This window comes from Colletotrichum chrysophilum (genome assembly GCF_026319265.1).
Source record: "Colletotrichum chrysophilum strain AFK26 chromosome Unknown scaffold_143, whole genome shotgun sequence".
Taxonomy (NCBI): Eukaryota; Fungi; Ascomycota; class Sordariomycetes; order Glomerellales; family Glomerellaceae; genus Colletotrichum; species Colletotrichum chrysophilum.
This window is the reverse complement of record NW_026517430.1, coordinates 18,587-38,968: the sequence shown is the minus strand read 5'-3', so window position 1 is coordinate 38,968 and position 20,382 is coordinate 18,587. Positions and strand designations below refer to the sequence as shown.

Genomic DNA, 20,382 nt, shown 5'->3' with positions numbered 1-20,382 from the left:
TGGTGCGGCATATGATACCCCTTTTGCATGGCGGAAGCCGTTCGCATCACGAAGAAAACAAGTCCCTAAGTTGAGACTACATATCTCAATGGACTTCCATACTATATATCTTATTTAATTGATGGGATGTGGATGACAGTTTACCGAAAACTACTCTAGTGCTCGCTTGTCCCGGTGTCTTCGCCTATGATGTCTCCCTGACAGAAATCTTCCACCATGAGGGCAGTCGACGATTCTTTTGGAAGATCGGCCGCGTGGGCTGCATTCATCCAGCGAGCCGGTGCTACCGGGGTATCTCTTCCGGCCACGCGGCGACTGGCTTGGCGAACAAGGGGTTGGCACATGGCGACAGCGTGAGGATCCAAGTTGATCAAAGGCGTTCTGCCTGTCCTTCACGTCTACGTCTTTACCTCAACGGATGAGATAGAATTCTCGCATGGCGCGAAGCCATTTTTCCAATGCCGTCACTTTTCGAGCGAGAGGGACAATTTCGGCACGAACGTCGACCATCTTTACCCCAAACAGGACCAATGCTACCTAGGCCCTATTTCACCGTCTTGGCACGCGCTCAATCCCCCGCGATTACCAGCATCCAGCGCATGCAATTCTGCAAGAGAAAGAATTTCCTCCATTGACATGGCGAATTGGGAGTGGATCGATTACGCCTTCATTATTGATATGTAGTTGCACACAACAACAGCACGGCTTTGGAGTAGGCTATGCCATTCCAGCCCATGAACCCGGCCAAATGGCGGCTCACCGAGGGTAAGATAACGAGGGCATTGCCACGGTATTAATATGTGACTTCCATTCTCCTTCTCCGCCGTCTTTGGCTTGATTTTCAGCGGCGGCTTGTCTACTCTCTCCCGTTAACCCATTCCCGGAGTTGGTCCTCACCTCTCACACGATGCGTACCTCCCTCCCCATCCTCGCTCTCACGAGCAGCCTCGCCCTCACCAACGCAGCCCGCGCCTACTCGGAATGGCTCGCCTCCTCCTTCATCGACCGCCAAACCCCCATCGACGCAGGCTATGGCCCCGCCGTCCTCTGGGAAGGCATCGCCCGCGCGGGCGCCCACATCTCCCCGACCTCGCCCCTTCTCAAAGCCGCCGAGGCCAAGGTCTCGTCGCTCGTCAGCGCGGACGGCACGCTCGACGGCTGGGACCCGGAGTGGTACTCCCTCGACGACATCCGTATTGGCAACAACCTGCTGTACTTCTACCAGCGCTCCGGCGACGCGAAGCTCAAGACTGCGGCAGACGGGCTGCGGCAGCAGCTCAATCGCTGGCCGCGCACGCCGAGCGGCGGGTTCTGGCACCGCGCGCCCATCTACGAGGACCAGATGTGGCTGGACGGGATATACATGGCGGACACCTTCTACGCGACGTACGTCAGCCTGTTTGAGAGGGAGAATGTCACCGCGTGGGAGGAGATTGCGCTGCAGTTTGACCTGATTGAGGAGCACTGCCGCAACCACACTAGTAACCTCCTCGTGCACGGGTACGACGAAGCCAGGGACGCGGTGTGGGCGGATCCCGTCACCGGCGCGAGCCCGCTGGTGTGGAACCGCGCGGTGGGATGGTACTTCATGGCGCTCATCGACACGCTGCAGGTGTACCCTTCGGACCTGCCCGGGTATGCGCGGCTGCTGGGGTACTTCGTCACGTTGGCGGACGGGCTGGAGCGCAGCCAGGACGCCGGGGGCGGGTGGTGGTTGATCATGAACGAGGGGTACGAGACGCGGAAGGGGAATTACATTGAGGCGAGCGCGACGGCCATGTTTTCGTACGGGCTGTTGCGGGGCGTGAGGGCCGGGTTTCTGGAGGAGAAGTATAAAGCGGTAGGGCTGAAGGCGTATGAGCTGTTGGTGGATGAGTTCGTGAGGGAGGACGGGAACGGGACGATTAGCTTCTTGGGGACGGTACAGGTTGGGAGTTTGAACTCGAATGCGAGCTTTGAGGTAAGTTGTTCGCTTTTTGCTTCTGTGCCTGACTTGGCTGTTGGGAATGTTGCTAATGAGTGTTCGCGTAGTACTACACGAGTATCCGGCTTGTCGAGAATGATGCTAGAGGGTCTGGGGCGTTTTTGTTTGCTGCTATCGAGGAGGAGCTTCTTTAGACCAGGCGCGAGGCCCGACTGCTGGATGACGCCAATATGTGCTCGAATGAGGCGTAACTAGAGAACCTGCTCTGAGAGGACAGTATGTGAGCTTGTATTGTATTCTGTAGATATCTAGAAAGATTACAGTATCATTTTGGACCTTATTGGCCTCATTCAGCAGCTTCAAAGATAACAACACAACAATGGAAGTCTATAGAGAGGCCCTGATTTCACCAACCTGCAAAATAATTCATCCGCAACTGAGTTCATCCCAAATCTTACCCTTCGGACTCCGCATCATCTTTTAAACGATCTTAGTCATTCCTGTTGATTCTTTTTCGAGCGTTCTCGGTTGCGACTTATCGATGTTTCGTGGGTCAAACCACCCCGCTGCGGGATCAGAGGAGGGCGGCGGATGATGTCATCCCGACATGATCCTCACTCGATCCCGAAAGGGAGCAAGACACGGTTCTCCACGCGGCGGCTGGAACATCAGCATGATTCGCATCGCTACGTCATCCGGGCACGTTCTAGAACTTTGAATTGAGGCGTTTTATTTTCGGTTCTGTGGCGCGCGTGGAAAAACGCACAAGTCCCTGCAGCATTGCATCTGAAGCAGTTCTGTTTTTATCGATACCAACGCCAACGTCAACAACCTAATGATTATCGTGTCGCACCTAATAAGAGATACTCCATTGTTCAACGTCGCACGATCTACCGCGCATACGATTTAGCAAAACTTTAAACATACACCTAATGGCGTCGCACGCGGAAGAGCGCGCAACGCAGCCAACGGCGCCGCCGGCTGCGAACCCCGCAATGACGGCGCAGGAGCCCGGACCCTCGAAGAACCCCGCTGCACCCACCGAGAGCTCTGCCTCCGAGACGGAAAGCAGCTCCCAAGACTCGAGGAACCAGATCGCAGCGGAGGAACAACAGCAAGGCGTTCGTCGTCGGGAGGGGCGGCAGCGGCAGGTGTACGAGTACCAGCAGGGCGAGGACGGGTCCACCGCGCAGCAGGTTGCGCCGCAGAACGGGCAGCAAGTGCAGAGTAAAAGCAAGGGGGCGCCTTCGGTGCGGCTTGATATGGATCTTGATGTGGATATTGAGTTGAAGGCTAAGATCCAGGGCGACTTGACGTTATCGATACTGTGAGTGCTGGATCCGTTGAGATGAGGTGAGTTGACACTGACGATGTCGTAGGGGAGGAAACCAGGAGAGGAAGAAATGAGTGGATGGATGAGAATGGGTTATGATGGGATGAGATTAATGTAATCATGTATTTTTATGAGTTGCATGTGCAAGTGTAATTGTGGTAAGGCGACGCTTAGCAAAGGGCACTGTATATAATAAGAAGGGCAGGTTGAAAGTCATCATCAAATTGGACACAACACATCGGTCTCTGCGTTGCACATGATTCTTCATGTAAAAGTGAGGTCGAATCTCATTACACCAACGCAACTGCCCTCATTCCTGATGCAGATCCTTCCTCATAACCCCCTTCAAACTCTCCTCCGAAATCGTAATATACTTCTCCGGCGCCACGCTATCCTCAAACGGCACCCTTAACCACTCGTCCGCCTGCACGATCTTGCCCTCCCGCAGCTTCAGATCGATCACGCCCGAGTACTGGAACGGCAGCCCCGTCGCCTTGCGCCGCCCGAGGTCGTTGACGAAAACGCCCTTGTTGACCGTCCGGAAGCTGCAGTACCCGTTGCCCTGGTCGTCGAGCTGCGCCCAATACACGGGGTACTGCGGGTCGAGCCACACCGCGAAGTCGTCGTGCGCGCCGTTCCAGTGCTTGTGGTGCCGCTCGAGGAAGGCGAAGGGCACGTGGATCTGGGCGCCGTGGTCGGTCATGACGGAGTCGGGCGCGAAGAGGGCGAGGAGAGGGGCTGGGTCGCGCGAGGCCCAGGCGCGGCAGTATATCTCGGGGAGGTTTTTGAGGTCGGTCATTTTGTGATGGGGGAGGTTTGGCACGTGAGATTGGTGGTTTGGCGTCGAGTTTGTGGTGTCGTGGGCAGTAGGTTTTTGACTTGAGGGCTGCAGAGCTGAGAACCGCAGACACCGGGAGACGTTCATCTAGCAGCTGCATCCATCCTTTAAGTTCACGTTGATGATTGTGTATTAGCTCGGATGGGGGTTTGGGGAAGATCCGGCATCCAGTGGTGAGTGAAACCGGAGATGTGGATCAGATGAAGGTGCGGTTGCGGTGTTGCGACTATGCACTGTCCCGGGTTAACGAAACGGGTCTTCCGGGGCGTCTCGGGGGCCGGAATGGTGGCTGGGGAATGTCGGCCGGAGGACGGGGATGTGTAGAGCGAGTGTGGCACCGAGTCGCGGCATGTTGGGGGTAGGTCGGTGATAACCTCCAAATTGAGATTCACGATCTGAGGTGTGGTCGAGAATGCCGTATCAAACCGGTTTGTAAGCGGATTCGCGCCCGAAACTCCGAGATTCGATGTGTAGATGTGAGAACAGGCCAGGGACACGCACGGCTTATCTTGCCGTGCTACATGCACAAGTTCCCTGTTGGTAAGGTTGCGTACATCGGACGACGCGAGGCACTTACCTCATCACTAACGACAACTTCAATCATCTGTCAGAGAGCGAATTACCTCTTGAGCGAACCGGATCTCTGGAGGATAATTGTAGGCAAATGCTATTAGACGCCAAAAACAATTGACACATGTACTGTCCCGTTGCTGGCGCCTTACTTATCATCAACATCCACTATTGCATTATTCTATGTTTCGGAAATGCCGGCTGTGAGGGAAGATAGAAGGCGCAGCTACGAGGTATTTACCCTAGAATTCCCAGCCCAACACTAGTAGGCGCAGAAAGACTGACTTTTTGAAGGATGCCATCAATATGTTGAACTCGACACAGTCAGGTCACAAGGCCCTGGAAGAAAGGCGGCGTCACGGTCAGAAGCTAGATGGAGGCGCGTTGAAGCAGATGAAGCACTGGCTTGGATGCCTTGGCTATACTGTGATCATCCCAGAGCCCCGTCGATGAATCCTGACTGACTATTGAGCCTCGCGATCTGAACCGCATGAACATCGTCCACGTGGCCGGCACAAAAGGCAAAGGGACTACGTGCGCATACACGAATTCCATACTTCAAAGCTTGCACAACGAGTCAAGCGCACCACGAAAGATTGGTCTGTACACATCTCCGCATCTCGTATCAGTACGAGAGCGAATAAGAATCAACTCAGAGCCTATCTCAGAGGAGCTCTTCAACCAATACTTTTTCGAAGTATGGGATGCTCTATCTGCAAAACAGGAACTGGGTTATGAAGAAAAGCCGACTTACTTCCGATTCTTGACTCTAATGTCGTTCCACGTCTTCATGCAAGAGAATGTCGACGCAGCCATCTACGAGGTCGGGGTTGGCGGTGAGCTTGACTCGACAAATATCATCGATCAGCCGGTGGCAGTTGCCATCACAACGCTGGGAATAGATCATGTACAGACTCTTGGCAACACGATTGAGCAAATTGCATGGCATAAGGCGGGGATAATGAAAAGGGGGTGCCCTGCTTTCACCGTAGGTCAAGACGCTGCAGCGATGAAGGTTTTGAGTGACAGAGCAATCGAGAAAGGGGCAAACCTGATGAAGATAAACCCGGTACCGGCTCTTGGAGAGATCAGCATTTACCCAGACGAATCTTTCCAAAAGGGGAATGCCTCCCTTGCTATTCACCTAGCAGGGGCCATTCTTGAGAGATGGGGGGCACCTATTTCATGGGGTGGTGATTATCTTCCAAGCCAGGTTAAACGTGGATTGGAGACCATGGTCTGGAGGGGCAGATGCGAAAGAAAGATTACGGGAGATATTCGCTGGCATCTAGATGGGGCTCATAATGAGCAAAGCCTCCAAGTCGCTTGTCGGTGGTTTGACACGGCCACCCGGTACTCGTGAGTTGCTCTGTTCCTCTTTCATCTCCCGCCAATTTTAATCATTTGCTGTAGGAACCTTCCGTGTGCACTAATCTTCAACCAACAGTCCACGAGAGACGCCCATGCTCTGCTGAAAGTGGTGCACGAGAGCCTGTATCAAACCAACAAGACTAGGTTCCGATACGTTGTGTTCTGCACCAACGTCACCTTCAAAACCCGACAGTCCAAATTTGGTACGTAACCCCCGTTTAATAATTCTTTGATCTTTGCCGCCGACACTGATGATGAAGATCTCACCAACTTCAACGTCAACCCCGCAGAGCTCAAAACTCTCCAGGCGCAGAAGGAGATGGCAGAAACTTGGAGACGCCTTGATCCTGTCGCTAGGGTGCTTGTGGTTCCTACCATTGAGGATACTACCGACTTCATACACAACATTGGCGGCGGGGGTTCAGAGATGAACGTCTTGGTTACTGGGAGCTTTTACCTTGTCGGAGGTTTACTGTCACTGCTCGAGGATACTGTCTCTTGAGACGACATTCTAAACCCCACACTCCTAAGATATTCGAAGAAACATATGTGCTTGATTGGACAATATACAGAGCAGTCGCCCAAGTATGTACAGCTAGAAGAACCCTGACCCAAGAAACCCAGTCTACATCCAGCGAGCCAGTGCCCTCCCTATATACCATGTACCCAATACATAACCGAACCTAGCAGATGCGTTCTGCTACTTCATGGAGCGAGCTGATTAACAGCCAGAAGTCTTGACATTGGTCTCGGAGCAGACTTTGGGGTCATTAGGCGCATCTCCAGGCTCGCCGCCGCCAGTCACACCCTTGGAGTTCTTGCACACAGTAGCGCCGCCCAGAATGCAGGCCCCGTTGACAGTCGCCTTGTCGCCCAGGTTTCCGTTGACGTGGACGATGGTCTTGGCCCCGTCGACGTAGATGTTGGTGAAGGTGGACGTGCGCGCCGTCTGCTCCTTGCAGTTGCCGCAGGAGCGGTACAGCTGGCCGATGTTCTGGGCGTAGAAGTCGATGACCTCGACCTCGCCGCCGCCGTTGTGCTGGAAGACCTTGTCCGAGCCGCCGCGCGCGCCGCCGCCGCGGACCGTCGACTTGCCGCCCGTCTGTCGGAAGGTGGCTGCGTCTTCGCAGACCTTGTCCCACCAGCTGCAGGATCATGTCAGTCTACTAGGTCAGGGTGATGGGGGTGACATGGATTACTTACACGTTCTCGAGCGTGCAGCTACCGACGCACTGAACACCTTCGCCGGCACCGCCTCCGATAATGGCATTGCTCAAGGTCGCGCCGTCCTCGAGGATGAAAGCGGCGTCGTTGCGGTTTCCTTCGCCGCCGGTGCAGGTGCTCGGGACGCGGTCGTACAGCTTCATGCCTCCGTCAAAAGCGCCGGTGATCTTCTTGACTGCAGAGAGGTTCTCGGTGCCGGCGGGTGTGGGGAAGGTCTTTTGGAGTCCGCCGCCACCGCCGCTGCTGCCGCCACCACCTCCTGGAGTTGTGCCGTTGTTCGCCGAAGATCCGCCTCCTCCAAGGTAAGCGCCGCCGCCGCCGCCGGAGCTAGAACCACCACCACCGGAGCCGCCGCCGGACTTGCTGCCCCCAGATCCAGATCCAGATCCAGACCCGGAACCGCTGCCCTTGTCCTTGTTCTTATCCTTGCTCTTGTCTTTGCTCTTGTCCTTGCTCTTGTCCTTCGTCTTGTCCTTCGTCTTGTCCTTGGACTTATCCTTGGACTTATCCGTGGAGGGATCGGCTTTGGAGCCGACGTCGCTGCCGTCGTCCTCGCAAGAGCCGTTGTTGCCCGGGCCGCCCCCGCCGGGCCCGGCGAAGCGGACCTCGACCTTGGCCTGCTGGGGCGCCATCACGGCGCGGGCGAGGTGTCCGACGCCGCCGATGTGTCTGCGGGCCGGCCGCTCGGCGTCACGACCACCAGGGTTGATGGGGTTCGCAGCAGCCAGTGCGGCAAGGGTGAAAAGGACCAGCCTGGATGCCATTGTGAAGATTGTTTTGAATGACGGTAATAGTAACTGGAACTGGTGAACCTAAGGTTGGTGAAAGAAAGGGGGGAAATGTGGAAAAAGAGAAGAGGGAAAAGATGTTGAAGATGGAATGAAAGAAACTGTTTGGCGATGAGGCCTGCCGAAAAGAAACATGGCCAGATAGAGGGTGATGAAGCAGGCTTATATATAACCATGATTTCTTGTAGTCTACTGAGATTAGAGTAGTGCTATCCGTTCATCGCATCTGAGAGTCCCCTGCAAGAGGTGGACTTCCCATCTACGAAACCCCCAGCGGCATCCCACCGAACACGGGTTAGTATATCGATGACTGCCCAGCCTCTCCACTATCTGGTGTATATGATGGATCAACGGCCTGCGAAATTGGCCTCGTTAGAATCTGCGGGATATCCACCGCCGACATGTGTTCCAGCGTCAGATTCATTGGCCCAAGGGGAAACAAGACTTCTTCGGGGGCATGGTAGCAACTACTCTAAACCCAATTGCGAGTGTCACGCTGGGCTAACCCGCGTTCGACGGTGGAACTGCCCCGAAGAAGCACCTCCAGTCGCCCATATGGGGCAGTCTGGTATATGTTGGTCCTCCCCAGGATGACAGCTCGAGCGGGAGCGCCATCCGACGACATGGACCAAAAGGCCCACCCAGTTCATCCCGCCTGCCGGATGGGCATAAGATGATTTTCATATAAGGGATGCCGTGCGGCTTCTGCACATCATAAGTCAAACCAGCTAATGGCCTGGGCACGACAGACTTTCGAGTCGTACGTTCTTGGCAGTCCCTCAATCTCTATCACCGTACTGGCGGGTTTTCTGGGAGAGGAAGAAGAAAAAAAGCTTGGAGCAGCCCGTTCATCTACCCGGGAATTCGGGACAGGGTTGTTGTTGGTCCTCGGATCCCGGAGTTCTCGGGTCGCACGGGGTTGGGGGCTGACCGTGCGGCGCTCTCGCCGTTCTTTTCGCTACAGACGAGGCGGGCGGGCGTGGAGTTGATGGATCTGATGGATCTGATGGATCCGGGGCTCCGGACTGGAGACTTCTACAGGCGGCCTTCGTCCTGTCTCCGTCCGACTAAAAGACACCTTATTTTAAGCTAAAAACGAACAAGAAATAAGTCTGGTCAAACGACAGGTTGGAGGGTCGTTGATATCTCTGTCGAAAGTTGCGGTTAACTCCCGTGAACTCTGAGCAAGGAGATTTTGAGTCCTGTTTGTTTAACCCCTATTAGAGTTTTCGGGCAGCCAAAAGTCTGACTCTCAAACCATCAGTTGACCGATGCTCATCATCTCAGGGGGGCCGCACAGCAACGCTGACTGATCTTCATAGAGTTCAGTGCCAAGAATTGCTGTGCACGCCAAGAATCGTCAGTCTTCATGCAGCCGACTCAGGATTGACTCGCGAAGGCGCTCAATTACTACGAGACGCTCCTCGCACCAAGAGCGCACATGTCTTGACAACGATTCAGACCCCAAGGTTTGGCGCCAAAGATGCTGTCAAACCTCTTCATACGAACGTCGCTTGGCCTTTCGTGACAGCTGCCACAGACCTCAGACTAGAACGGCAACTTGACGTGCTGGGTCTGTTGTTTCGACGTTTCTTGGGCGAAAGCCATGCGGGCAGCGTGTTTGAGATATAGCTATAGCTATTTTTAAACTTTCATAATGGACTTTTTCACACACAAGGCAGTGCTGGATGTGGAGTGCAGTGACCCATCGGGCATGAGACCGAAAGTCGACGACGAAGCGACTCTTCACTTCGGAAGCCGAAGGCACCGTATTCCATAGCATCTCGCGCATATGATAGCAGCACATTCTATGAGCGTGCGCCGAAAGCCAATGTCCTGTACCTGAAGCTTAGGTCTCGAGCCAAGAGAAACTCATCAGAGTTTGACGATCAGGACTCGCGACTGCCGGCGGTCAACGCTTTGAATAAAACATATTTCGAATAACATTAATTGAGCAAGTATTAAGTAAGATTGAGACAAGTCCCGAGCTCTTTCGTTTTCGTTCGCGACATATGGTATCCAATGAAAACATGCTGTAACTTCGTACGGGTATCGCAGCTGTGTCGACCAAAACTCCATACTTCAGGCCCATTATACCATCTCACCGGCTGAAGGACGACGATTTGCCCTATTATGATGCGATGTCACCGTCTTACGGGGAACACCGACTCCACGACCGTCCCTGCTAGTGCTGTACCGGGTCCTAACCGTCTTGTCGGTACCATAGGGCTTTCCTCCCCATTCTTTGCCCCAGCCTGCCTTACGGGTGGCGACCAGACCGTCGCCGAAAGAGTCGACATCGTATTCGAGGGGCATCTTACGGTGGAGAGGAATATGGTTGAAACGCCAGTCCCAGATCGAGGCATACACCATTCGGTATGACGAGAAACCGAACATCGTACCGATCAAGCCGCCGGCCAAGATGTCGTACCAGTTGTGGGACTGGTCGACGGTCAAGGAGCCTCCCACAAGTGTGGCGCCGAGGATGGGGGCGTAGGTAAGGATCAGCTTCCACATGGATGGGTGGTAGTTGGACCACACCTTGAGCTTGGCATTGAGGTAGAGGTACAGATACACCATGCCGGCAAACATGGATGTTGTGTGCCCCGATGGAAATGATTCCAATGCGTTAGAAAGGGAACCTCCCATCTCGGTGGTGCAAATGTCGTAAGTATACATGATACCACCATAGCCTGTGCCGTCGAGACCAGTCGCATTGCCACCTGGTTGGGAGGCTTTGCTGATGTCGGGTTTGCAAACCTCGAGGAAATTTGGGCGGAGACCACCAATCAACCATTTAATCATGACCTGGAACACGGCCGATCCCAGTTGAGCATAGAGCACACCGATGATACCGTTGTTGATGTCCCAGAACGAGCGGATACGAATCTGGCAGAGGAGTATGACCAGTATTGGGACGCCGACGCCAAGCGCAGTTGCAGCATGGCTGGGGATATATTGCGGAATGGCAGGGTAGCCGAACTGAGGATACACGACTTCGCCGTCTTCGAAAGTGACAGGGAACAGCCGGTGCGCAGGCGGATGGGCTCGAAATACCTGCAATTCACATGTCAGCCGTCATTGGAGATGTTGGGGTCGCGTGAGGTACGGACACCTAAAGCGATCGCGCCCATAGCTATCATCGTCAAGATATCGAGCCATGTCACTTTGAGCCATAGCATGAAAGGAGGTCGGTGAGCCATGGTATATGGCTCACCGCGGTGCCAGCGCTCGTTGATCTTGGTCTCGTCACTGCTTCGGCGGTGATGGGTGGGAAGAGGGGTCTCAGGGTCGTGTCGCCGACGACCAAACAAGTTGAAGCCCGCCATCTTGTTGGATATGGAGATCCTCGGGCAGTCAATCAGAATCGCTGACGCGCCTGGCGATGTTCGGGGGAGAGTGCTGCAGGCAGCTTCTAGGAAGTGAGAATGCGCAGGTCGACAGAGTGGTTTGGGATACCGATAGGAGCATGCAGCAAGAAGGCAGAGACAGATGATAAAGGCCGAAGCCTTTGATCATGTCCTCATTCCCAGGCCGTCGCTCAAGTCTTGGCAATCACAGTCATCCTGTTCATTCTGCCTAGGTAAGGTCGTACCTGACGACAAAAGACAGTCGCGACTACACGCGCTATGCCAAGTGTTGGTGCTGTGACGTCAGTCACGATCGGCCGGTGCAACTGTCGACAGACACGCAACGCTTGTCTCTGCTCGCTTACGGGATGCCAAGAAATGTCCTTGACGAGTTGAAGCCACTGGAGGCCAGCAAAAAAGGCTTGGCTGATGCGATTCGGTTCAGCCACATCATTCAATGGCGCATGCCCTGCCTTGAATCTGTGTTTATTGATATACGGAATGGAACTGTAGCCGTTCATAAGTAATTACTCAGTGGGTGACCATGTGATTGGTGAGTATGCTGCGCTGTTACTCTACTGAGCGGACCTTGCTTGTTCGCGGTCAAACTTAGAGCCTGGCCATCGCTGGAAATTTTCACGATTCCGAAGTCCTTATGCCCGGCCGTATAGTCCTTTCCTGCATCGGTTGTTGGATGATGGCTGGCGTGCAGGTGCACCTACCCGATGCCCCATCATCCTCCCGGTGCCGGCTCCGGAATAAGTGGATCATCTCCGATCAACCGGGCGCACCTCCGGTGACTCCGACTCGATCACTTATGCCTACATCCAACGCTTAATTTGTTTGTTCTGTAACCCAAAAAGCTCTCCCTTCCCAATCCAACCAAGCCTGCAAAGCTTTCGTGCCTGCGTAATCGATGGTAATAATCACAATGTTTACGGACGAGAGATCCTCCATGAAAGCAAGTTGAGTATATACGGGTTGAATATGTACACTGAAGTATTGAATTGAATATCCATGAAGCTGAAACTTCTTTTCCTTATCTCTTGCATCCCTGAGACTACGGTATTGGCCAGAGCCTCACCAATACCCGCCCCCACCGCTAACCTCTCAAGGAGCGTACGTCTTGAGCAAGCTGTTGTAGTACTTGTATCCCGTGCCGCTGGGAGGCTCGAAAGAATAGATGTAGTCGCCCCACCAAGGGCCAGCACTCCACCAGAGGGCACCTGCTTCGTTAGTCTCGCGTTCAAAAGTGTCCGAAAGAGTCCAGACTCACCAGTCCACACGTCGCTGTTAGCCTTGAGGTAATCCAGCATGCCCTTCACAGCAGTCTGGCACTGCGTGTTCGCGCCACCAGCAAACTCTCCCAGGATACCAATCTTTCCGTTCTGCCTCAGCCAGGTCGTCGCCGCAGTGACTCTCTCAACACCAATCGTGGTCGACACACAAGCATCCGACGTCCCAGAGCTATCCGAATCAAGATACTGATGCATCTCGTACACGATCTTATTCTGCGGATCCGTCAGGGCCTTCATGTTATCGTTGACAGTCGTCCACGACCACGCCCCGGACCACTGGTTTCCCTCGACAAAGATGTACTGCGTCGCCCCCGCGGCGCGGATGCCGTTGATCGCCGCCTGGTTGAGGTTGAGCACCAGCGTCTGGTCCATCGTGTTGTACTCGTTGTTCGTGTCGAAGATCACGTGGTCGTTGCCCTTGAACTGCGTCGCGAAGTTCTTCCACCACGTCTGGAAGCCCGCCGTGTCGGTGATGATGGCGTCGTTGAAGCGCCCGTAGTTGTGCGGGTCCAGCACGGCCCAGCCACCGCTGGAAGTGATGTGGTTGATCACGGCGGTGTAGTTCGCGAGGTAGGCGGTGTTGAAGGCGCCGGTCAGGCCGGATGGGGTCAGGCGTTCCATCTTGAACTGCACGCGGAAGGTGTTGTAGCCCTGCCCGCGGAGGGTCTACTCGCTTTGTCAGTATACGGGTGTGGCTGGTCTGGAAGGTGGAGACTTCTTACGGTAATGGTGGCAGGGTCAGGGAAGATGAACTCCTTGCCCCATGTGCCGGGCAGCGTCTTCTCGCCAAACTCGCCGCCGGCCTCGTTGGTGCCGAACCACCTCCAGCTGCCGGCACCGGGGGCCGCAGTGGAAGTGGGCTTGACGGAGGTCGCCAAGGTCGTCGAGGCCGGCGGGTTGCTGGAGCCGGAGCCGGGAAGGCACTGGCTGTACCACTGGTTGGAGACGGTGCAGGTGTACCCGGAGACGCAGGTGGTTGCGCCGGTCCAGCCAGAGCCGCCGCACTGAGCGTAAGCGCCGGCTTGCGCCGCCGCTCCGCTGACGAGAGCGCCAAGGGCGATGAGGGACCTCATGTTGGGCTTGGTTTCGTGGTTGGAACTTGACGGATGCAGAGAGGGCAGTGTCTCGGCAGCTAGCCTTGGCTATGGTTGTTTATATATATCTGGGGTACGTCGCCAAGATCCTCCTTCCCCTCTGGCCGCGCAGTCTCATGGAACCCTCCATTCCGTTGCGCCATTCCTATTCTACCATCATCTTCTCTGAAGCCCCGTGGGGTCGCAGATGCCTTCCGGTTGGCCGCCGGTTCGGCAAGAACCGTCCAAATATGAACTTCTCAGGGGTATGTTCTCCATCCTGTCGGCTGTTGAAGCCGTCAAACCACGGTCACGATCAGGGATCACCCCCCGGTATAACTTCTCTTTCGAGTCCCGGGATATCTGGAGCCGCAGTTGTCAGTGCTGGCTTGGATGAGCGAACAGGCAACGTCGGACCGGTTCGCTGGGATTAGCCCATGTGCCGGGGCCGGCAGGCAGGTGACTGCTGGCGGATGCGACCAATGGGCGGGGAGGTCATTTCCGAGAGCGGTCGAACGGGGCAGCTTTTGGGGTGAAGAACTTGAGAAGGGCAGTTTTAAGGATGTTGGTGCGTGCCGGAGTGTGAGCCTCCGAGGTTGCATCGGGCCATCGGACGGCACGTCGGGGGACACATGACCACGAATCGAGCATCACTCGGTACCGAAGATTTTTTGATTGGGCTTTGTTGGCATTTCCACCAGTTACGTGTATGGGCGAAATGAAATCGCAGTGTTGTCAGGAAGGGCAATTTTCGGCATCAAGGGCCTTTGTTTCCTGGCGCGATTCTGCTCGGATGGAGCATGAGTGAGCAGAGGCGAGGTGAATGTCACGAGACTCACCCAAAGATCACAGACTGAACCGCTGGGACTAACATGATTTGGCTTCATGGTGACTTGACGTTGAAAATGCAAGCCATCGGAGACTTCATTTCTTGGCGCCTGGGGCTGCAGTTGATGGGCGCGTCTGGTGCTACCACCCTGAAAGCAGATGCCGGAAACAGTCTCCCCGAGGTGCAGCAAAGCAGAATTTGAGGCTGTGAGCGTTGGGCCTGGTTAACGTCTTCAAAGCGTGGCGACCCAGCTCACAGAGGCTGCTGTGGCGGTGTCTGGATAGTCGCTTGTGGCAACGCCTCCCAAGTTTGGCAACAGGTCAATCGACCAAGTTGCGGATATTTGAAGACCCTGGGACAGATGTCAGATGGTTCTGACAGTGACTCACTGTCTACCATGTGGTCGAACGAGTCGGACATGAAGGCTCCACTCGACGAATGACTTTGAGTTCAAAGAGGCCCAGTTATTGAGCCTACAAAACGCAGGTCATGTTTCCCGTAACTGGAGATATGAGCCTCATTCCGCAGAAGCAGTTGCATTCTTGTCCTGATGCCTGCCAGCTGTTGCAAGTAATAGTACAGATGTAGACACGTAATGAAGTCCCGTGGGCCTGTATTCTACAAGTCGTCTCTATCCAGCCCGCGCTTGTAAGCTGATAACGCCCGCTCGCGACACCCCTTGTGCTCTACCATCTGCTCAGGGTAACCGGCCTTCTTCGCCTGCGCCCCAGCGCCGCGACCGTACGGATCGTGGATAGCTTTTCCTTTGACCCCCTTGAGCTCAGGCACCCACTTCCGGATGTAGTCTCCGTTAGGGTCAAACTTCTCGCTCTGTAGTAGTGGGTTGAAGATGCGGAAGTACGGCTGCGGGTCGACGCCCACGCTCGCGGAGAAGCCCCAGCCGCCGTTGTTCGAGGCAAAGTCGCCGTCAATCAGGTTCTCCATGAAGTGGCGCTCGCCCATGCGCCAGTCGATGAGCAGGTCTTTTGCGAGAAAGCAGGCGACGATCATGCGACATCGGTTATGCATCCAGCCCATCTCGTGCATCTGGCGCATCGCGGCGTCGACGATGGGGAAGCCCGTCTTGCCATCGCGCCATGCCTTGAAGTCATCCATGTCGTAAGACCACTCGATGTTTGCGTACTCGGGCTTGAAGGGCTTGTTCATGCTGAGGGAACCGGTCAGCGATCATGGCGTCTCTGTTCAAAGGGAGAATACGTACCACACGAAGGGCCAGTTCACCAGGACGTGCTTGTAAAAGTCTCGCCACGCCACTTCGCTGATCCACACTCGAATGCCCTCGTTGCCCGCGTCCAGCTTTTTGGTCTTGTTCCGGTCTCGCGCGTAGCGCACACACGTCCTCGAACTGATGGTTCCACTGGCCAGGTGCACTGAGAGAGTCGAGGTCCCGGCGTCGTAGGGGATGTTGCGCTTGTTGTGATACTGGCCAACCTTTTCCTCACAGAACTTCTCCAGACGGCTCCGTGCCTCGTGCTCCCCTGGCGGGAAGAAAGCTCTAAACCGTTTCTTGTCATCGTCTTTCAAGGTCCTGCCCTCCACCTCTTCCGGGATCTCCGTATCGAACAGCTCTCCAAACTTCTTTCGCGCGCTGACTGGGTTCTTCGCGGGGGGGTCGTAGAGCTCTAAAAGGTCCAAGTTCTCGTGGACGTGGCGCACCCAGGCGCGGAACCAGGGAGAGTAGACGGCGTACTGTTTGCCGGATCCGCTCGTCAACTGCCCTGGCGGGACTACGCACGTATCGTGCAAAACCTCGTATGAGAGGCCCTTGTCCGCAAACATGCGGACCATCTTTGCCTCCCGCCTGAGCTCGTCCACTTCGTACTCCATGTTGGCAAACAAGTGGCTGGCTCCCCATTGGCCCATAAGCTCGGCGATTCTGTCGGGGATTCTCTTTCTCTTTTCAACGGTCTCGACGTAGAGTGGGATGTCGAGTTTGGTAAGATCCTCCCTCAGAACATGCAGGGTCCTCAGCATGAAGTCGACGCGGATGGGGGCTGTGAGGTGAGCCTCGAAGTCTTGCGGGCTGATGATGTACATGGCGATCAGCGGGACCCCGGCCTCCTTGGCTTTCTCGCTGGCAAGGGACAGTGACCGGTTGTCCGTCGTGCGGAGATCCATCTTGAACCAGTGTACCACGGCATCCTTTGGCTTGACGGCTTTGCGCGCCTTGGACGTCTCCTCGAGGGCGGCGGTTAGCTCCTCGATAGGCCGTGGGATCTCGTCGTTGACGTAGGCCCGGGCCCGGTCGTTGCTCATCTCGTGGGGATAGAACTTTCGAAGAACGATTCCATGCTTCTCGGCGTCCTTGTGGAAAGGATGCGGCTGGCGTAACGGGTCGGAAGATGCGCTGCCGTTCTGCTCCGTCTTTGTCCTCTTGCGTCCCGAGTCGCTGGGCTCGGCCGTAGCCGCGGACTTGCGCTTCTGTTTGGGCGGCATTGTCGTGAAAAAATGCCTGTATCTAATAGTAACACAGGTAGCCAATAGTGTAGAGTAAAGGCGAGAAGTAATAGAAGCAGAAAATGCAGTGGTTGTCAGACGCGTGTTGCTGGGCAGCAAGACGCGACAGAGGAGCATGGAGGTGGAATGACGAGGGACAGCAAGTGGGTGAAACGCGATCAATTCTACCTAAGGTCAGGCAAGTGTGTTCGTTACATTGCAATAAACTTCCCTGAGCTCGCTGGGAGCTCCACGAGAGGGCGATGCCATTAAGCTGGGGAAGAGCTTGCGATCGGCCGATGTCTTGTGCGTCATCATGTTCCTGAAATCGGCACATCTGGACGTGCATCTGCGATCCCGTCGAGCTTTAGCGTCCCGGGGCCCTGGACTAGTGGGGCTTTGGGACCAGATTCCGATCTTTTAGCGGGGCATCGTCGGAAACAGCGCTGTGACTGGTTCGGCAGCGGGCGTCTGGGGGGCTGCTCGGTGAGGAATCTCATATTCTCGGTAAGGTCCGGTTTGGGTGACAAGAAGCCAAGCGGTCCCGGTCAGTCTCGGTGAGAATCACGTGCTGATAAGCCGCGCTGACGTTTGTGGGCATCTGCGATAAGCTTCTTTCGCGGCCAAGCAGGCGCCGACGATGTGATGCTGCTTCCATTCATCTCATCTTTTCCCATTTTCAACTTTAACGACAACGAACATCCTCCTTACTTGACAACCCGCTTCAACGCCTAAACCTTACGATCGACACAAACATGGACCCGGGCCGCAGAGCTATGATTAACTCTGGGCGCAGATCCCCCAGTCGCAGAGACCGCGAACGCGAACGAAGCATCACCTCCCCCCGGCGCGACTCCAACAATCGCATCTCAAAGCCCTCCAATCCTCCCCCGTCTTCGAGGTCACGTCAGAACAACAACAACACGAGCTCGAGCTACATGACCCAGGACGAGCAGTCCCGCCAGTTTGTAGCCGACGAAGACAAGTTCGTCTTGAAACAGGCCAAGAAGAAGGCAGACATTCGGGTTCGGGAAGGCCGTGCCAAGCCCATTGATCTCCTCGCATTCAATCTGCGCTTTATCGATACCGATCGCGACGTATTCGACGACGACGATGCCGACCTGTATCTCAGCGTCCCCTCTCCAGAGGACGTCTTGCAGGGCCTCGACGAATCACAGCTGAAAGAGCTGGATTCTGACATCACGTCCTACCACACCCTCGAGACCAACGGCCGTAACCGCGAATATTGGAAGTCGTTGCAAACAATCTGTGCAGACAGGCGGCAGAAACTGAAACCCCAGGGCCCAGACGCTCGGGTCGTCAGCACAGTGTCAGACGACGTCGACAAGATCCTGCGCCCCAAGACCTACGAGCAGCTTGAGGCACTCGAGTCCCAGATCAAGGCCAAGCTTCGCTCCAACGACGACATCGATGTCGACTACTGGGAGCAGCTTCTGCGCAGCCTGCTTGTCTGGAAGGCCAAGGCGAAGCTCAGGAAGGTGTGCGAAGCAATCAGCGAGAGCAAGGCCGACATGCTCAAGCTGCAGGATCCTGACAAGGCAAAGGCTCTGGGGCAGCAGGCCCTGCAAGCCGAGTCTATTTCCGGACCTGCAGCAGTCAGAAACATGTCATCTGAGCCTGTTAGGGCCGAAACAAAGGCAGTGTCTGTTTCATCAGGACTCCAGGGTGGCGCGCCACCAGGAACGGCTCGCTTTGCGCAGACCGGCAACGAAGACTTCTCCCAGGCTACTAAGGCTCTCTATGACCGCGAGGTCGCTCGTGGCATCGGCGAAGACGAAGAGATTTTCACGGCCGAGGAGACTGTGCCGAGTGGCTCGAAGCCCCAGTGGGCAGACAAGCACCGGCCGAGAAAGCCCAAGTACTTCAACCGTGTTCAGATGGGCTACGAATGGAACAAGTACAACCAGACTCATTACGACCACGACAACCCACCGCCCAAGGTCGTCCAGGGCTACAAGTTCAACATCTTCTACCCTGAGCTGATCGACAAGACCAAGGCACCCACCTTCAAGATTATTCGAGAACACGGCCGGAAAAGGGGAGAGTCCTTTGCAGCTGCAGGGGAGGAGGACACGTGCCTCATTCGTTTCATTGCGGGACCTCCGTACGAAGACATTGCATTCCGAATCGTGGACAGAGAGTGGGATTACAGTGCAAAGAAGGATCGCGGCTTCAAGAGCTCTTTCGACAAGGTGAGTGTTGTGGCGTTCCTACACTGTCTACACGTGGTGTCCCAGGCGCCCTTTCACTCGTGGCGGAGTCGTCTTGCATATGCGAGAGAGCCACAAGGGGGGATGAGAAAGGGGAGAAGGGGGAGGGGATGCTGCCAAAGAGCGCCCGCAGGACGGCGTTTCTTTTTCCAACTCCTCTTCTTTCCCTTCTGGCCCCCAACCTCCATGCAGTTGGAGGAACCGACCCTCCTTGAGCGTCCTCCTCCAATGTCGGGAGGCGCGAGGAGCGACAGTTTTCCGCCAGACCGCCATCTCCGCCCAGTGTCAACACCACCACAACAACACCATACCAGCCGCGACTATCTGACGCGCGCCTCTTTGCGCCCCTGTCCCCATTCCATTATTCCATCACATTGCAACCCCATCCACCCCATTCTTGGCCTGAGCTAATCTTATCCTCCCTACAGGGCATCTTGCAGCTTCACTTTCAATTCAAGAAGGTAAGGGACAGGTCCCACTCCATTTGCGATTGTCATGTACTAACAGGCTTCGCGCAGATCTTCTATCGGAAGTAGACGCCCTCAAACGCGGGCTGCTGCTCCTGCCATCAGGCCGCATATCAGATATCATCAGAGTCATCCGGGCTGGTGCTCTGGAAAAGCGTTTGGACCGGGGCTCTTGGCCGGCCGGAAGGAAAGAGATCTATCTGGCATCAGGAGAAAACATCCGCCTCACCTTTCACGTATCCGTTGGCGCTCCCACTCTCGCTGGTACCATGTACTCCCGCCGCACGCGCTGCCTTACATACTCACGCCGACGACCGCGACTGACCGCTGCGGGCCGACCTCTGGAAAACACACAATGACGCACAAACGTCCAGGCGACCATAGCTCTCGCCTTCAACTAATCAATTATCTGCTTCTCACCTCCTCGTGTTACCTCCGGAACTGGGGCATCATGCTGCCCCGGTCAAGCTTGCTGTGCCCGTCTCCTGGCCTGACTGCTGGGCCCCCCCACGATACTAAGTGCTGACATCCTGGACGACCTGATAGAATCTGAAGCACGCTGATATGGGGCATACCCGGTCTGAAGTCGGAGTACAATGGCTGCAGCAGCTGCTGATCTCCACACCATC

At 55.4% G+C, this 20,382-nt stretch overlaps 7 protein-coding genes across 7 annotated transcripts; 2 read left to right on the top strand and 5 right to left on the bottom strand.

Moving 5' to 3' along the window:
• Window positions 1-907: 907 nt before the first annotated feature.
• On the top strand, window positions 908-3,331 carry COL26b_011544 (uncharacterized protein; the record flags this gene model as incomplete). Its single annotated transcript, XM_053184210.1, has 3 exons — window positions 908-1,960; window positions 2,890-3,251; window positions 3,304-3,331. 3 exons carry the CDS (start codon window positions 908-910, stop codon window positions 3,329-3,331), a joined length of 1,443 nt encoding a protein of 480 aa, XP_053031831.1.
• Window positions 3,332-3,567: 236 nt separating this feature from the next.
• COL26b_011543 (uncharacterized protein) lies at window positions 3,568-4,056 on the bottom strand (the record flags this gene model as incomplete). Its single annotated transcript, XM_053184209.1, has 1 exon — window positions 3,568-4,056. The coding sequence occupies one exon, from the start codon at window positions 4,054-4,056 to the stop codon at window positions 3,568-3,570; it is 489 nt and encodes a 162-aa protein (XP_053031830.1).
• Window positions 4,057-6,757: 2,701 nt separating this feature from the next.
• Window positions 6,758-8,024, bottom strand: COL26b_011542 (uncharacterized protein; the record flags this gene model as incomplete). Its single annotated transcript, XM_053184208.1, has 2 exons — window positions 6,758-7,181; window positions 7,240-8,024. The coding sequence occupies 2 exons, from the start codon at window positions 8,022-8,024 to the stop codon at window positions 6,758-6,760; spliced, it is 1,209 nt and encodes a 402-aa protein (XP_053031829.1).
• A 2,115-nt stretch (window positions 8,025-10,139) lies between these two features.
• COL26b_011541 (uncharacterized protein) lies at window positions 10,140-11,377 on the bottom strand (the record flags this gene model as incomplete). The annotated part of the gene is made up of 2 exons (XM_053184207.1): window positions 10,140-11,053; window positions 11,266-11,377. 2 exons carry the CDS (start codon window positions 11,375-11,377, stop codon window positions 10,140-10,142), a joined length of 1,026 nt encoding a protein of 341 aa, XP_053031828.1.
• Window positions 11,378-12,508: 1,131 nt separating this feature from the next.
• On the bottom strand, window positions 12,509-13,769 carry GH51 (Endoglucanase gh5-1; the record flags this gene model as incomplete). The annotated part of the gene is made up of 3 exons (XM_053184206.1): window positions 12,509-12,624; window positions 12,675-13,362; window positions 13,419-13,769. The coding sequence occupies 3 exons, from the start codon at window positions 13,767-13,769 to the stop codon at window positions 12,509-12,511; spliced, it is 1,155 nt and encodes a 384-aa protein (XP_053031827.1).
• Window positions 13,770-15,216: 1,447 nt separating this feature from the next.
• Window positions 15,217-17,055, bottom strand: COL26b_011539 (uncharacterized protein; the record flags this gene model as incomplete). The annotated part of the gene is made up of 2 exons (XM_053184205.1): window positions 15,217-15,766; window positions 15,821-17,055. 2 exons carry the CDS (start codon window positions 17,053-17,055, stop codon window positions 15,217-15,219), a joined length of 1,785 nt encoding a protein of 594 aa, XP_053031826.1.
• A 755-nt stretch (window positions 17,056-17,810) lies between these two features.
• Window positions 17,811-19,822, top strand: COL26b_011538 (uncharacterized protein; the record flags this gene model as incomplete). The annotated part of the gene is made up of 3 exons (XM_053184204.1): window positions 17,811-19,268; window positions 19,715-19,747; window positions 19,805-19,822. 3 exons carry the CDS (start codon window positions 17,811-17,813, stop codon window positions 19,820-19,822), a joined length of 1,509 nt encoding a protein of 502 aa, XP_053031825.1.
• Window positions 19,823-20,382: the final 560 nt, after the last annotated feature.